Raw genomic sequence first — 17,504 nt, 5'->3', positions numbered from 1 at the left:
TACACATTTTATTTATTTTGAAAACAAATAAAATAAGGTAAGAATTCGGGTTTGTTGGTGCATTAAAAGATAACTTAATTTTAATCATAGGTTGAGTAAAGAAAAAAGTAAGTACTTGTTTCTGTTTGTTATATTAATCAAAAAATTAATCTTAAATGTTGTATTTACCTAATTGAAGCTTAAAGCTTTGGCTTTAAGTACGTATGTGATTGATATTAAACTGATTGAAAGTGTAAATATGTTTTGTACAATTTAACAATTATGCCATTTGTTTTGTACCATCCAATATTATTATTGTTAATGATGTGCTTTGTTATGTGTGTGTGTGTGTATGTACATGAATCACTTGTACCCACTTAAATTTAAATTAACATTAATAATGCGATATTATACGAGAATGCCAGCCATAGCATTAATGCGTAGTCTGGCAACGTCAAGCTGCTCGTTACAAGCATAACATCGACTGTTAATGTTGTATTACATATCTGTACATTTACATAAATTCAGTTTGTAGCTGAGTGAATGGCGCCTCCATCTATTTGTGTTTGTGTGAGTGTATGGGTGTGGGATTTGTGGACAGCAAATGCATGTGCCGACACCAAGAACTGACTGAGAGTGGATGCAGTGGCATCTACTTACCATGCGCCTCGGCTTTGGCATTGTTGATCGCATTGTTGAGCGGAATCTGTAGGCGGGCATTCACGGCCAGCAAATGATCGCGACGCGCTATCAGACTGGTCACATGCTCCTCCAGCCGCAAGTTCTCGCTCTGCAGCTGATGCAGACAGTTAAGCAACGAGGCAACTAAGAATGCAAATGGGTTAGAGCTTTAGTCGAAGCACTGGCCAAATCTTCTGTCTGGTGGATTAGCCATACTCACTGTCGAAATGCTGGGCCTGTTCCATGAGAAACTGTGAGCCCTGCTCCCACTGGCGCTCCAGTAACTGTTCCAGACTCTGCGGTATGGGCATATTGCCATTAATGCCGCCGCCGCCGAACATCGATTGCAGCGGATTTGGCGCTGGCGTTGCACAGCTCGAGGACGTTGCGCTGGCATTGCGCTACATTGCAGGAAATAGAGATTAGTCGGAGGCTTCGAGTGCGGATAACTGAATGTGTTGTTTACCTGCTTGCCAGGAAACGGCACGCCCGAAAACTGTGAGCTCATGGAGTCGGGCGTGTAAATGGCATGATCCTGCACCTCCATGTGCAGCTGCTCCGATAGCTTCTGGGCCACGCTGCTGTTGGGATTCACATGGTTGCCCAGCATATGGGTGGCCGTGTGCGCTATGATCGAGCTGCTGCCCGCGACGCTAGAGACGCCGGCGCTCGTCATGCTCGTGGCGGGCGTGGCTGGCGGCGTGGGCGTATTGACCGGCGCGCTGGCGACGCCAATGCCATTTTGCAGTATGCGCACATCCTTGAGATCCTGTTGAGTGGTAGCCACGGCTGCTGTGGCCGCTGCCGCTGCAGCCGCAACCAATGTGGCATCCTTGGCCTTGCGTCCGCGCTTGCGCACATTGCCGGCAGCAACGGGCGCAGCAGCAGCAGCAGCATTGATTGCCGACGCGACAGCCGTATGCAAAGCGCTGCCAATTTCTGAGCCGGGCGAACTGGGCGGCGAGTCCTTGATGGCGCTCACCGGCAACATGGGCACATCCAGCTGCGTGCTTAACGTTTGCGCCTCGTACGTGAACTTGAGGCCGCCGCTGCTGTTGTTGTTGTTGTTGCTGCTGCTGCCCAGATTTATGCTCAAGAGGCTGCTGGTGGTGGTTGTTGTCGAGGTGCTGCTGCTGCTGCTGCTGGTTGTCGAGGTGCTGCTGCTGGTGCTGGTGCTCGTTGTCGTGTTGAGATCAGGTGTTCTGTTGTTGCATTTCGTTGTTGATTTCGTGTTATTGTTTGTCGTTGTTGTTGTGGTTGTTGTGATTGATGTTGTTGTCATGGAAGAAGCATTTGTATTTATATTAGTAAATTGCAAAATTTCTAAATCTTGATGTTGCTTAAGCTGTTGCTGCTGATGCTGTTGTTGCTGTTGCTGCTGTTGCTGCTGTTGCAAGTGCGCAAATTGACTACTGACTGAGCTAAGGTTTGTGGGTGAGGGGGCGTTAGCGGTTGGTGCATTGCTAAGATTAACATGTTGCTGCTGTTGCTGTTGTTGCTGTTGTTGTTGCTGATACAGCTGCGTTTGCTGTGCGCGCAACATTTTCTTATTCAACGGCTTGGCAGCACTGTTGCTGGCAACATTGTTGCTATTGCCGCTTCTATTGTAACAGGCAACATGTTGCTGCGACTGTGTGGACATGTTGACGGGCGAGTCTAACAGACTGACCACAGCATTGCCACTGGCCGAGGACATGGAGGAAGTGGACGAGCATGAGGAGGATGTTGAGCTGCCGGCATGCTCGGTGGCAGACACATGACTATTGCTGTTGCTATTGTTGTTGTTGCGTGTATTGCGCGTTGTTGCCACAGTCGGCGGCGAGTCAATGGATGAGGAGGATAGGGCCTGCAACATGACTACTGGCGATGCGATCGCTGTCGCTAAAGTTTGCGCGGGGGGCGGCGTGGGCGTGGCACGGCAGTGTGGCGAACTATGGCGACTGCTGCTGCTATTTCGTGCCAGCTTCTCGACTGTTGTTGTTGCAGCTGCAGCTGCAGCTGCAGTTGTTGTAGTTGCCGTTGTTGCTGCTGCTGTTGTTGTTGTGGCTGCAGCTGTCTCGGTCTTGCTTAGCGCAGCAGCGCGCTTCTTGCCCGAACGCGACTGTGACTTGGTGGGCGTGGTCAGTGTTGAGTTGGACGTGGAGGAGGATGCGGTGGAGTGCAGCGATTGCGATTGCTGCTGTGGCAGCTGGTGTTGATGTTGCTGCTGCTGCTGCGACGTTTGCGTTGGCTGTTGCTGCGGTGTTTGGTTGTGACTGTGGTGGGTTTGGTGAGTTTGCTGATTCTGGTGATGGTGGTGATGATGGCTACCACTCTCACCAGACCGCGATCTACGTGTTGTCGTTGTTAGTTTATTTTTTGGGTATTTGGTATTTGTTAATTATTGAAATTGTGTTTGGGTTAATTGCATGGTGAGATGGCAAAAGCAAAACGAGAGAGAAAGAGAAAGAAGAGAGTAACATTTTCTTTAGAGAGCGCATCAAGTGAGTCTGTGTGAGTGTGTGTGTGTGGTGAGTGTGGTGAGTGCAACACTAGTTAATAACACAAGGAAATAATTAGGGAAACACAGCACGCGATTGATTTGCGCGGCGAATAAAATGAAACTGTAAGAAAATCAATCAACGTGGGCAACATAACGCAACAAAACAACAGAACAAAACAGAACCGAAACTAACATTTGCTATATCTATATATATATATTACATAATTATAAACTGTAAGCTGGCAACGCGCTGTTAACCGCAGCATGTTGAATTTAGCGTGTGAGGTGAGATTATTATTTACCTGCTGCGGCGCGCCGGCGATGCTTCCTGCTCCTGCAGCTGCTGCACCCGGGTCGTTTGCTTCTCAAAGCTGATCTTCAAATTGCCGCTCTCCGTTGTCGTGGCCGTCAGGTTGCCCGTTCCGGCGCTGCTGCTCACCAGAGCGCCCAGCGAGGGCGATGACTTGCCGCTCTGGCTTTGTATAACGGAGCCAGAGCCTCCTGAGCCCGCGCTGCTGTTGCCGCTTGCAGCTGCTGTTGCTGTGGCATATGTGCTGAGAGGTGACTGTGCGGCAACTTGTGGCTGATTGTGTTGTGCGGATGTGTGTGTTTCTGTTAAGGATTAACATTTCATTTACAGCCGTTCTACATTCTGCTCGCTATACAAAACTCACCACTGACACTGCTGCTGCTGCTGCTGCTGCTGTTGGGCAAATTGATGCCAGGTACATTTGCCGTGGACAACGGCACCGAAACATACAAGCTGGGTGCACTGCTGGTGGCAGCTGCTCCACTTGAGGCAGCATTGCTGCTGTCCTTGCTGCTGCTGCTGCTGTTGCCATGCTTGCTGCTGCTGCTGCTGCTCGTTTTGCTTGCCTCTATTTTCGCATAGCCCCCAATGCCAGCTGCTCCCGTTAGGCTGCTCGCACTGCTGCTCGAGCTGGTGGCTGCGGCTGCGGCTATCGATGTACTCGATGTGGTTGCTACTATCGTCGTCCCACTGGGCGCTATCGTTGCACTTGTTGCACTCGCTAACGTTGCATTCACCTCAGCTGTGGCGGATGTTTGATGCGTGGGTGGACTCAACTCCGTGCGTTGCTGCAAAGGATTAAAGGATTATATTATAATTATATTATTTAATGTTTAATGAAACTCATAAATTAAATGTTGATTATTTGCGAGGCAACTGTAAAATCGACTTAAATAAACGTGTAAGTCCCCATGTTTATATTTCACCATTAAAAGCGTTGCCATATCGTCACAATTGTAATTAAATCTAGTTTAGCATGAGTTTTTGCAGTTACATTTTCAAAATATATATGTTAAAGACAGCTTATATTCATCTAGTTTATGCCCTAAATCAAGAGGTTTCTAGTTATTTTAAGTGAAATTTAATCTGAATAAATACAATGTAGAATGGAATACTCTAATTGTAGAATTCTCTATAAACATTTTCAATGTTAATAGCTTTGGCATGTGTACAGTATGTTTCCTCAGATGCAATCTTCCATTCGCATATCTTGATAACCTTTGTTGTTGTTGCTCATTTACTGGTGTTTTTTTTTTTTTGTGGTCATTAAGAATCTTCTCGACACTTCCGGCCGCAAATTGCGGCATGTAAACACACATGTTTACAGCCATAAAGCATAACAACAACAAAAACAGCAACAAACAACTGAATCAAAACACAAGATTAACATTAACATTGGACAGTAACAGAGGGCTGTTAACAGACGCCACAATCAAAGCAAAGACCAACCAACCACTTTTCGTGTTGTTGCTTTTTACTGAGAAGGGGGCACGGCGGCGCCGCATGTGTTCCATATAGATTATAAAAGCTGCCAGCAAACGGACATGTGTACAGAATGCAACTCAAAGCTTATCGGCTGCGTTGACGTCGTTGTCAACGGTAAAAGCAGCAGCAGCAGCAGCAGCAGCCGCAGCAGCATGTAATAAAATGAGTCAGAGTCAGAAAAATGCAGCAGCCGCTGTGTCAAAACTCGGCGAGGGCAAGAAGTGCTGCAACAATGGACGAGTTTTTTTTTTTTTTTTTTATTGTGGTTTTCCATATGCTGCCAGATGCAACGATATGTACACACACACACAAGCACATGTGTATGCGTGTGTGCGAGAGTTTTAGATCGAGCAGCGAATGTTGCTTGCAGCTAATGCACAAAACAATAAACAGACGCTGAGAACAGCCGTTCCCATTCTCTCACGGTGTCGCGCTCATTCCCTTTCGAACTGTTCCCTTTGTTTGCGCCCTCTCTCTCTCTCTCTCTCTCTCTCTCTCTCTCTCAATCTCTCCCTCTCTTCTTGAATGCGTGAGCGCACTGTTGTTTATTTGGGTGGTGGGGGTTCGGTAGCAGTCATTATTGCTGCTGTTGTTGTTGTTGTGTTGTAGTCACGTAGACAGAAACTATGCACAGTGTTGCCACCTGGTCACAATGTCACAATTCCAATCAGAATCCACAAATCAGTTAACGCGCTGTCAACTACCTGCCAGGCCAGCCTGTTGCTGCGATAAAAGTGTCGTATTTCCGTTAAACACCTCACACCTCATTAGATTTGGCCAACTGAAAAAGACAAATAACGCTTTTCATGGTCATCTACTACGAACTCCATTGACGCGCAGCTGTTTTCGACCAACCAAAATGGCCGCCATTATTGAAAGTGATTATCCTGTTGCTGTTTGGCACAGCCAATATTGCGTCAACCCCTTTTCGATAGCGTGCTTTGCATTTTGCATAGGTCACACTGTACTTCCGCACATAATTCAATTGTTGGACCTTGTTGCCTACCGCGAATTCAATAAAATGCGACAGCCGGAAACAAAATACCAACTATAAATATTATATTGCCGTTTGTCTGAGCAGCTTTCAAAGGGGGTTCTCTCTCTCTCTCTCTCACACACACACAGACTCGCCCGATCAGGACCCAGGACAAACAATATTGCCAGAAAGGGTTGTCCTCGAGGACAGCAAATTTGTTGAATTACCCAAAATTGAAATAAACGACAACAACTGCTTGGAACAATGCGAGACCCCAGGAACTAAGCCAGGACCTTGTCCTTGCGATTGTCAAGCATTTGAAATGTGAGGGAAATTGATAAAAAAAAAAGGCTAGAATGGAAACTAATTCGTATGAAAATATATATCTGGTATTAGAATGTTCTGGTTAACAATTTATGCCAAGAAGAGAAAGCATGAAAAATTATATAAAGATATGCGAAAAGATTGTCTAAGCTCGTAATGTCCCTTGTCAACTATATGATATAGAGTTCCGATCCGATTTAGCTTTAAAACTGGCAGATGGATGAATCTGTCTCGAATCTAATCGGATCTCCTGTTCCCTTCTTCCTCTAGAAGGATATCTGTATGCATAAATAAACAACGTTTGAGATGAATAGAAAAAATACTCTAGAAAGATCATGTTGCAAGGCATTCGCACGATTCGGAGTAGGGCATAAACGAACAAGCGGCCCGCATACCTGGGCCACAAGTCGAAGAAGAAGCAGAAAATAAAGACGGGACACAAAACTGGCAGCTGTAACAAGATCGAAGGCAGGATCAGGATCAATCAGCTGCCAGGAAGCAACAGCCGCAGCAAAAACACAATAAACTCAGAGGGTAGCTACACACACACACACACACACACACACACGTTCAGTAGACGGGCAGCTGTCGTCAACTAGGCAGAGCCTGCAGGCACAGGATACATCAGGCATTATCCTTGAGCGCGCAAAACTGAACGGGCTAAGGCGAACAGCTGTCTGCCCCGAGAGCTCAGGAACTTGCCCCATGCGCGTCACGTAGGCCTTAAAAAAAGCAGTCGAAGCAGCGAAATAATGCCACATGCCACATGCCGCATGCCGCAGACACCAATCAATATTCGGACTAGATGCAGTTGGCCAAGCCAATTTGGCTACATCGAAGTCAACTGGCGGTTTCCCAGCATTATAATTGCAAGTTAACCCCCGTTCGCCACACTCCCCCGACCATGTGCCGCAGGTGCCGCTGCACTCAGGTGGCAGGTGCACACACACACAAGTGCAGCAATTGCAAGCACACGCAAAAACGCTTGCATGTCTCCGTATTATTGATTAAGTGCTAAAGATGTATTCCAGCCGTGTACCTGGTCGAATCGAACAAGATGTTAAAATGGGCCGCATTTCTTATGCAAATTGAGGACTGCATCGAAGGACTTTTGCTTAAAGGGTATTCGCTTTCGGTGTGCTCTAAAAAAGACGCTCCTTTTAATAACATATCGATTCGAATTTGAGTCTATTGTGAGTTCTTAGCCAGTTCCAGTTTATAAGTTAGATTAATAGTTTATAAAAATACTCCTCAAGAACACCTTCAGGATTCCAATCCTCACGTCAAAGTAGTTTGTTTCCTGAAATAAGTTTCCTGTTCCCCTATTACCAAAATTGTAGCCCCATTTTAAATTCCACTTTTTAACATCGCGTCTTTAGCTTCTGTTCTTTATAAATTTATATATTCTAACTATATATCATATTTCAATTTTATATCAATCATTGACTAAAGTTCTTAAATAAAGATCTTGAATAATAGAACCCAAGAAATGCTTACATATGATATAATTCCCTCCTATTTCAATAACTTTCTATGGTTTTGAGCTTTGGAGTGCGATTTATCGATAGACAATTAGAGGCTGACAAAAGTGCAATCGATTAAACCTATCGATAGGCAATTCGAGGCTGACAAAAGTGCTATCGATAGGCAATTAGAGGCTGAAGCTGACAACAAAAAATCGATTAAAATTCGTATTTGAAATAAGAAATTTCTAAGTTCAAGGATATTCAAAACTGTGATCGGATTTTGAAATCGATTTTGATTTGATGTTAGTGTAATTTATTCCTTTATCTATCGTGATATATCTGTTGTTATTCCTGATAAAAGTGGATAATAATTAACTGTAATTCTAACGCCTGTTCACAATAATTTAACTTTCATTTTGAATAGAATTCTGTTGTTATTTCTTGTTTATGAATCTGAATATACTTATGACTGCATTCCCTATCGAAATTTCAGTCAATCTTGTTGATTTGAAACAGTTCAGGATATGCTCGAAAGGGACGTAAATGGGATTTATGGAGTTTTTCCCAAGAAACTAAGAATGGCAATTTGTGGAAGATTTTCATCAGCTGCCAGAAAAAACACTCAAAATAGAACGTGGACTGTGTTAAAGGTGTCTTCGAATTCGGTTGCAGTTGCTGTGGCAGATGCCACGTCTTGGGGGCGACAAGGGCGCCAATCGGTGGCATCAACTAGACATAGAGAGTGCATCTTGGCTGGCTGCTTACCCCGGAGAGCAGGAAACGTATTTTTAAATTGTGCGGGTATGTGGTAGCTGCGGGACCTCCTCCACCGACCGCAGTGACAGCTGCAGCAGTGCCGCCGCCGACGCCCAAATAGGAGGGCGAGGCCGAGGCGGAGCCGCCAACGTACTCGATGGTGGCCGACGGCGTTGTCGAGGCGGACGAGGGCGATGACGAGGCGGATGTCGAGTGCTGGCTATTGTTGTGATGTGGATGCGGCGGCTGTTGCTGCTGCAGATGGGCTGAGTCTCGATCTCGGTCGCGTTCCCGATGGCGGCGATGCTCGCGATGTTCGCGATGCTTGTGCCGATGCTCCTTGTCCTTTTCGCGTTTCTCGCGCTTCTTCTTCTTGTTCTTGCGATGCTCCTTGTACTCGGCCATTTCCATGTGATTGTGATTGTGATTGTTGTTGCTGTTGTTGTTGTTGTTGTTGTTGCTCTCCGCCGTAGCGGCCATGCTCACCATGGTGGCCGTAAAGTCCAGCGTGCTGCTAACTGTGGTCGCCGCAACGGCCACAGCGGGCGCCACGTCCATCGGCTGGGCGTCCAGTGTGTCCATCATCATCATTTTGTATGCCGTGTGTGCGTGCGTGTGTGTTGTCCCTTTGGAGATCACAGTTTGGGCTTCTTCCTCTTCTTCTACGTTTTTTTTATTGTTTGCCTTTGATTTTGTTGTTTCTGTTGTTTGGCTGCAAGCCAAGTTTACGTTCTCTGTGCTTTGACTGTTCTTTTAGCGTCAATTTTGTTTTGTGCCCACTGTGATTAGCCGGATGGGAGCATAGTCTTGGTGTCAATCTCAGTTTCACTCTCTCTCTCTCGCGCTCTCTCTCTCTCTCTCTCTCTCTCTTTTTCTTGTTGTTTCAATAGTTGTTGATTCGTTTTCAATATTATTATTTTGTATGCTCTTTAGGCTGTTATTTTTTGTGTTTCAAACCACGCACACACACACACACACACATACACACACATACACACACACGTAAATCACAGTGCACATAAGTGAGAACCAACTGTCAAAGTGTGCGTTTCTGTTATTGTTGTTGCTGTTGTTGTTGTTGTTGGGGTGAATAACTTGCGTGGCGGCGACTGGGCTGGCTGGCTCTCCCTCTTTCCTTCTCTCTGTTAGCGCAAAATACACGCGCTCTCTCTCTATCTCGCTCTCTCGCTCTGGCACATACATAAACACGACTCGTTGAATCGTTTTATTTTCTTCTTTTTAGCTTCACACAAAACACACAAATTGAATTTCTTTTAGTTGGAAATTAGCTTTTTTTCTGGCAGCATTTAAAACATGTGCTTCGCTGGCCACGTGAACGGCTAATATTTGAGCAGTTTTCATACAAGAAAAACAACTTTTTGTTGTTAACACTGATGGCCAGAAAATATTGTACACTTTACGCGCGTTCAATTTGCATTATTTGCGCCGTTTACAGTAGATAATTTAACAAATTTTGACAAAATTGAACAATTTGCAAATGCCTGGATTGCAACAATGCACAAAAACGAATACACATGCACTTCTTATGCATACACAAAAAACGACAACTTAAAAGACGAAAACCAGAACAAGACGGCGGCCGCGACAGCGTTGTGAGTTGCTGGCCGTGCGGAGTTATACTAAACTCTGCTCTCCGTCGACGGTTTTTGTTGCTGCAGTAGCACACACAAACATGACCCAGCAGGAAAACTACCTATGCATATGTCTGCCTTTTCGTGTACAGCGCGCGGTGGTGTTTTGCCTACACGATGCATATGTAAACGTTTTACATGGCACTGTTTCTTTTTTTTTTTTTCAAGAGTTTTGTAAATAGTCTTAGGTATTTGGATTCAACAAGTTTGCATATAACTGTAATATTTTAAATTTATGCAAGAATCAAACAATGCCGTAAGATTTTTGAAAATGCCAGAATATATTTGATATATTTTATATAAATTTATGTTAGTGATAAACTGATACGTACAGAAGCGCTTTGCACTACATCGTTTCCTACTGGGTATTTGAGCATTAAGTGAGAGAGGAAAGCGCCGTTCCCAGTTGTTGTTGTTGTTATCTGCAGCCGGTTTTCAGTGAGGGATTATTGATGTATGTATGTGTGTATAGACTGCATGTTATGTCTGCACGTAGGCCAGACACACACACACACACACACACCATCACCAATACAAATGACAGCGACATGTACAAAAACAAAATGAAGCGCGCATAAGAACTCCAACTTAGCGACAGCATAAAAATAAACACACACAACTACAGAGAGTAAGCACAACTTAACTGGAAAAACGTCACCCAGTGAACAAAATTGAGAGCACGACGATAAGGTTTAGTGACGCAAAAACTTAATTGGTAATTATATTAGTTTTGAATATAGGGGAAATTATCAAGAAATATTTTAATCATAAAAATTTCCCTATGACGCATTAATTTATGCTACTTTGAACTTCTCATAAATATTAATTTTTAACAACGTACATACATATATAAAAATAACGTAATAAAAAATGTAGTTTGTGTGACTATTCTTATCATATTTTGTTTAGTTAAAGATATTTAAAATAATAATAAAAGCACAAATGTCGTCCCTATAGAATACTTCTTATCTGTAATGACTTTTGCCGAACAAAATGTTGACTGGGAAGCGTTCGTCAAAGGAGAACGCATAAAAGTGAATCTTTCACAAGCGCTCAAATACACAGATACAAATGCACACACCAACACAAATGCAAGCTCTAATACACAGCGAATGTCGTAATGCTGTTGATGTTGTAATAATATAATACGCCAACAACAGTGACGACAGTGTTATCAATGCAGACAGCCAACTTTAAATGACCAGGAAGCGAAAACGACGAAAAGCTTAGCAAAACAAATTGTAAGAAGAGGAGATAACAAATAATAGAAAAAGTACTGGAAATTATTTGCTCGCTTAATTGGGCTCAATATTTATAAATGTTTTATATGATTAACTGTTCCTAACCACTCACATCGTATGGGAACAGTTTGAGCTGCGCGTGAGCGCAAATAGACCAGAGAGAGAGAGAGAGAGAGAGAGAGAGAGAGAGAGAGGGAGAGAGAGCGCCCATTGCAACATACTAACAGACAACAACAATGTTTGTAACGACTGTTCGCGCTCTCTCCTTCGCTCTCGCTCTCGCTTCTGCGTATGTGTTTCGTGTGCTTTATGCAATGCTATCAACGGGGGCGGGTGCTGCATGCAGGTTAATTCTGTTGTTGTTGCTGTTGCTGCCTGAGCCAGACAGCGCCGTCGACGATTGAAGAAGACAAAACAGGAAAATAAAAAATAATTGAATTGTAAGACGATGTTAACCAGGAGAATGAGGTGGCAGCAGAGGAGTCCCACAGACCACCAGACAGACATTTGCAATTGCCAATAAATAAAAAAGAAGAGTCGGAGTCGGAAGAGCAAGAGGTAGCATAATTTGTGATGCAAATAAATGGAAATACAAAGACCGAAAGATCATGGGGTAGAAAAAATAACGTTAAGTGGCATTTACCTGACGACGGAGAGCAGCAGGAGGAGCTGCAGCTCGGCTGAGCGTGCCTGTTTTACAAAACAAACAACGCAAAGCGACTGGAAAATGGGAACGGCACAAACATTGCCGTTGCATAGTCAACGGTTGGCCATGTTCTCCTTACCCGCTCTCGCACCCGCTCCCACTACTTGTCACTGTCCCCCTTTCCGCTCCCGCTCAGCCCGCTAGCTTGCTTGTAATCAAATCAAAGAAGGTGGCAAAGAGCACAATAATGGCGCCGGATTGTCATAAACGTACAAAGTTAAAAAATTAATTTTAATATGCAACTGTTGTCGTTGTTGTACCTTCAGGTTTCTACGACAACAAAGAATTTTCGCTGTGATGAGAGCGACAGCCATTCGACATGCTTAATTAACAGACTCTAAGGCCTGAGCCATGTTATATCCATTAATGCATATGCATCAGAGCAAGAGGCTCTGCTGCCGGGCCAGACAGGTGCTTGATGCTGGTCGCATTTGGGATTTCGGTCCGCTCGGTTGGGTCATTCAACTTGAAAAAGGGCAACTGGCACATCAAGGAGCAAACAGAGCATATTGCGTGCAAATATTTGATCAGGCCGCGTTTCACTGAATAAACTCATTTCATGTGGCTTAAATTGATAAACAAAAATGCATAAAGGGGCTATGGCTAGGCAAATATATTTCAAAGATCAAGTTTTATTAAAAATGTCAACAGCCAAATAAATATTTACAACGCACACGCACACGCACACGCACACACACATGGGTGGGTGGGAACAGTGCATAAGAGACGAGTTACTGTCAACGCACTGTAAGTGAATTAACAGCCATTTAACAGATACAACAATAGATTAGCTGTAACTGGCAAATGCCAAACACTATTAACATCTATAAATGCAACATCTGTTAAACTATGCTTTATAACAGTATCCGTGTCAGCTATGAGAATATTGAAAAGGTAAGCGAGTAAACGTTTGCCGCTATAAAAGTAAAATGTACGACAATAAAACTCAGACGGGACACGTGTCGCGCCTATGAATATGTCAAATGCAGGAAGGACGAACGCCGGCAACGCACACCCACAGCCAAAAAAAAAAAAAAAAAGGTATGGAATTTGTTGCCGGGTAAACCTGACGGTAGGTCTAGCGTAACTCGGCCTCCTGCCGTACAAAACAATTAATTGCTTTCGGAAAATCATTTGGCGAAATGTTTGATTTTTATGACTTCTCAGAGCGGGAATCAGTTAAGCCACCGGTACAACAAATTTTATGAGGCACTGTCATAAAACGACAAACAGCGAGAGCATAAAAAATTTGTGCGATTCTCTCTTATACGCTGTATATATACAGTATACGAGAGCACGTTTTCAATAGTTCAATATCAATTTTGACATGCGCTCATAATTAAATACAGTTACGGATGACAAATTTATAACTTATCACCAACCACCCCACACACACACACACACGCACAGTAGGCAGAGGTCATAGACACAACCACCACCAACACCACAGTACTGTTAATAACACAGCATGAGGTCCTTCCGATTATGATTATTCTCTTTCTTGTCGCGAAATGTGTAACGCATAGAAGAAGACTCTCCGATCTGATAAAGTATATACATATATATTTTCAATATATGTACATTTTTAATTGACCGGATCGGAACACTATATAACTGTCAAATCGGTCGATTGGTGTTCATTAATCTTATACAATCATGAAACTATGCATCTTAGATATAAGTAAACTTATATATAAATACTTCTGCAAGGGTATTCAATCTTCGGCGTGCTTCTAGTTACTTGCGCAGTCTGACAAACCGCCCGTTGTTTGTGATTGTTGCTCTTTACAATAAATGTGGTTATTGTTCCATGTTAAAAATGAACTGCAATTTCGACTTTATAATTTGTAGTCAATGTGACCAGCTTGAAAACAGCCCCAAATGCACAACCCCCCCCTTCTCCGACAGAGCGCAAAGATTTGGTAATGTGAAATCGATAGTTTGGCCATAAAATGCGCAAATGTAATCGGTATGTGGGATGTGGAAGGTAATCAAAATGATGAATGTAATGAATGAAAGATATTTGGAGCATATCATTCAAATTAGAAATGGGTTTAAAAGGCAATCTGTTAACCATTTATTTGCTTTGATTTGCCCACTTGAAAGCCTTGGGATATGTGTATATTCCTGTACGTCAAGACGAGCCCACCCACTCACGTTTGTCTTAATGCCATACTTTGTTTCGTAATCAAGAACGCCTTAATATGCAGATAGACACATATTTCATTCACACATAAATCCATTCGCGCCACTGATCACAAGATATTAAAGATTAATTAAAGCCAAAAAGAAATATGTATATATATATATATATATAAATATATGAACTATATTTAGAGCTCATCAGCATAGTCATCCGTCGACGTTGTTTATCAATCGGAAAATGTTAAGATCTGTTTTGCATGTGTCATATGTGCAAAAATGTTTGAAAAACGATTCACTCAAAAATAGACGCTGACTAGGAAGGTCTAAAAATATGGCATAGCTACGTATCGCAGCGCGAACAACGAGTGAATAGCATATCGAAAACACACCTGGCTGGCTGCAAACGACCTCAGACAATTTATTTCATTTATTTTTGCTATTGAAAAAAATTAAAGAAAATAATATAAGTATCTATATGCTTGTATGTGGTATGGTATGTGGCATTCGGATGAGTGTGCCGCCCGCCTGGCATGGCAACGTCAACTATTTTTCGTTGCCAACGTCATTTCAGATACTAACTAAAGTAAACGACTTGCAGATACCCTGTACTCAACGATGAGCTCTTAAATATGGCATATAAGAAATATATACAAAGGGTTTTATCTATTTCAAATACCAAGTTAACTAATACAAAGTGTTATATTCTCGACTTGCAGATACCCTGTACTCAACGATGAGCTCTCAAATATGGCATATAAGAAATATATACAAAGGGTTTTATCTATTTCAAATACCAAGTTAACTAAGACAAAGTGTTATATTCTCGACTTGCAGATACCCTGTACTCAACGATGAGCTCTCAAATATGGCATACAAAAGATATATACAAAAGGCTTTATCTATTTCAAATACCAAGTTAACTAAGACAATGTGTTATATGCCACGACTTGGAGATACCCTATACTTAAAGATGAGCTAGTGTTAAGCTCCAAATACCTGATCTAAAAATGGATTTCTTTTTATCGATTTTGTGAAAACTGAAAACAGTAGAAGGGTTGAAACTCATGGGATTACGAAATGATCTCAAAGGGCCCATTGTTATTTATGACGTCTTCTGTTAGGCGTTTCACATTTCATGACAAGCTTCTAATACCCTATACATAGTACTAAGGAATACTTAATGTATAATCCAAGACTCTCAGATATCCTATTGAGTTGTTGGTGCAATCCAAGTATATTTTAAACTAATTAAAAATGTCAATTTTTCAATTAAAATGAACAAAGTTACTTTTGACAACAACAAACTTTTAGATTGCGTATGTTAAGTTCTTCATAACGATATACTCTATAATATTAAGCATTTAACTCATTTTATAGGGTATTTTGAGACCTATCACAAATTAAAACTTGTATTTGCAACATTGAAAACATTTCAAATGGATATCGAAAGCCTTAAATATTATTTGTTTTATTGAACTAATTGGCTTTAAATATGGAATATGTCCTCAAGGAAATTTCACGTTTTCCCAGCTTAAAATAGATTTTTATTTCGATTTGTCATAGGAAAAACTTGAACTGTTGTTATTCAAACTATTTAGGCAGATTTTGTTTGTTATATATATTAAATATATAATTTTGCGAAAATTAAATGTGTCCTCAATTTAAAGAGAACCCATTAAATAAATGACTTCCTTACGCTTAAGTGTCATTATTTTGTGTAAAATGTGAGTCTTGCCTTGTGTCGTAAATGTTTCTTAAATAAAAGCAAACTAATAAAGACAAATTGCTTGAGGGTGTATTTATAGAAAAATCAATCAATTTTGTTATTATCTAACCTGGAATAATAGTTATTTATTTAAATACAGCTGTGAAAGCCTAAATATTCTACGCTTCACTGCGTGACTCATTTTTCTTTAAATTAAATTTGTTTTTAATTAATTAGTAATAAAAACCCGCATTTTATACGTATAAATAAAACAACTAGGATATATTTTGGCTTTTATTTTGTTGTTGTTGTTATTTATCCTTTAGTAGAAAATGCCCAGAAAGTTGTGAGAATTTAATCAACTAATAGAGAAAACGCAGAAAAACTCTTTTTTTAATTAAAACGGAAAATTAAAGATTACCACGTCACGCCGAAGAGTTGATGCCCTTGTAGGCATTTCTGCCGAGAAAAGTGCAGGTCGAAAATCTTTTAAAACAGAATAGTTTTCCATACAAGATCGTGCTATTACACCGATGTTTCCTATATTGGCTATATGATATAATGAACCGATGCAAATAAGATTTTGCATAAATGTGGAGGGTATGCCAAAACTAATAAATGTCGAATTTGGGGTGAGATATTTTAAAAACAAACAAATGTTCCATACAAGTACTCGATTTTTGACAGATGGTTCCAATGGCAGCTATATGATATAGTTATCCGATGTTGAAATTTACAGTTAAGTAGGAAGCATTATAAAACTTTCCAATGACAATTTTGGGTAAGATATCTTGACAAGCTAAGGAGTTTTTCATACAAGAACCTACTTTTGGACCGATCGCTCCTATGGCAGATATACGATATAGGTGTCCGATCCGGTCTTAATAGAAGACGATAGCTTTAAAACCGAGAGAGGATTCGGCTTTGGACGCTTATCTAGAATATGCGTATATATTCTATAGGGGCGAAGATATCTCCTCCTATGCGTTACACATTTCATGACAAAATTAGAATACCCTACACAAGGGTATACTGAGCGATATGATCACATTTGACAAGAACAAGATAATAATTATGAATCCTTCACAAAGATATATTTTATTTATAATATCGAACATCAAGACAGGATTAACTAGTTAGCCAAGAAACTTGCATGCGGTTTGTATTGTAAATAATTTTGAGAAATTTTCGGTTAACATTTCCATTGCCTGTTTGTCAATAAAGTAGCTTTGACGAATGCATTAAATACTCCAAATACTCTATAATTCTTCAGTACAACAGGCTCAATTAGTTTGCCAGAATATAGAGAATTGTAAATATTGCAAAAATTGTAAATATTTTGTGAGAAATTTTCGGTTGATGACGCTGACATTAAAAGTCAAAACGTCGCCATTTCAATTAGTTGAAAGTGCTTTTCAGTTTCGAAAATGCGACATGACATGAATTCCAATTTCAATACTATAACTTACAAAAACCAAATAGCTCAAGAGCGTGCTCAAGAGCGCATTTTGCAATAGGAAAAAAAAAAAGCTGAATAAGCACGTGGGAAAACAAAATGTGTAATAAACAAATCAACTCTCTTGAGTGAAACGTGGC

General features: G+C 41.6%; 1 protein-coding gene across 5 annotated transcripts in view; it reads right to left on the bottom strand.

Moving 5' to 3' along the window:
- The window catches only part of Alh (coiled coil domain containing protein Alhambra), a 32,880-nt gene that overhangs the window by 1,990 nt on the left and 13,386 nt on the right, over positions 1 to 17,504 (bottom strand). For 4 of the 5 annotated variants that reach the window (XM_070207286.1, XM_070207287.1, XM_070207290.1 and 1 more), the window contains exons 7-11: positions 3,817 to 4,240; positions 3,445 to 3,754; positions 1,127 to 1,862; positions 881 to 1,061; positions 640 to 804 (exon numbers count right to left, since the gene is read on the bottom strand). In XM_070207286.1, the coding sequence (XP_070063387.1) occupies positions 640 to 804; positions 881 to 1,061; positions 1,127 to 1,862; positions 3,445 to 3,754; positions 3,817 to 4,240 (1,816 nt within the window). Of the gene's footprint in view, positions 1 to 54; positions 805 to 880; positions 1,062 to 1,126; positions 1,863 to 3,444; positions 3,755 to 3,816; positions 4,241 to 17,504 lie in introns of those variants that run through there. The other variant, XM_070207291.1, reaches the window with a different exon arrangement.

This window comes from Drosophila virilis, chromosome 2 (genome assembly GCF_030788295.1).
Source record: "Drosophila virilis strain 15010-1051.87 chromosome 2, Dvir_AGI_RSII-ME, whole genome shotgun sequence".
NCBI classification, from domain to species: Eukaryota; Metazoa; Arthropoda; class Insecta; order Diptera; family Drosophilidae; genus Drosophila; species Drosophila virilis.
Note: the sequence above shows the minus strand (reverse complement) of the source record. Positions and strands in the feature narration are given on the sequence as shown.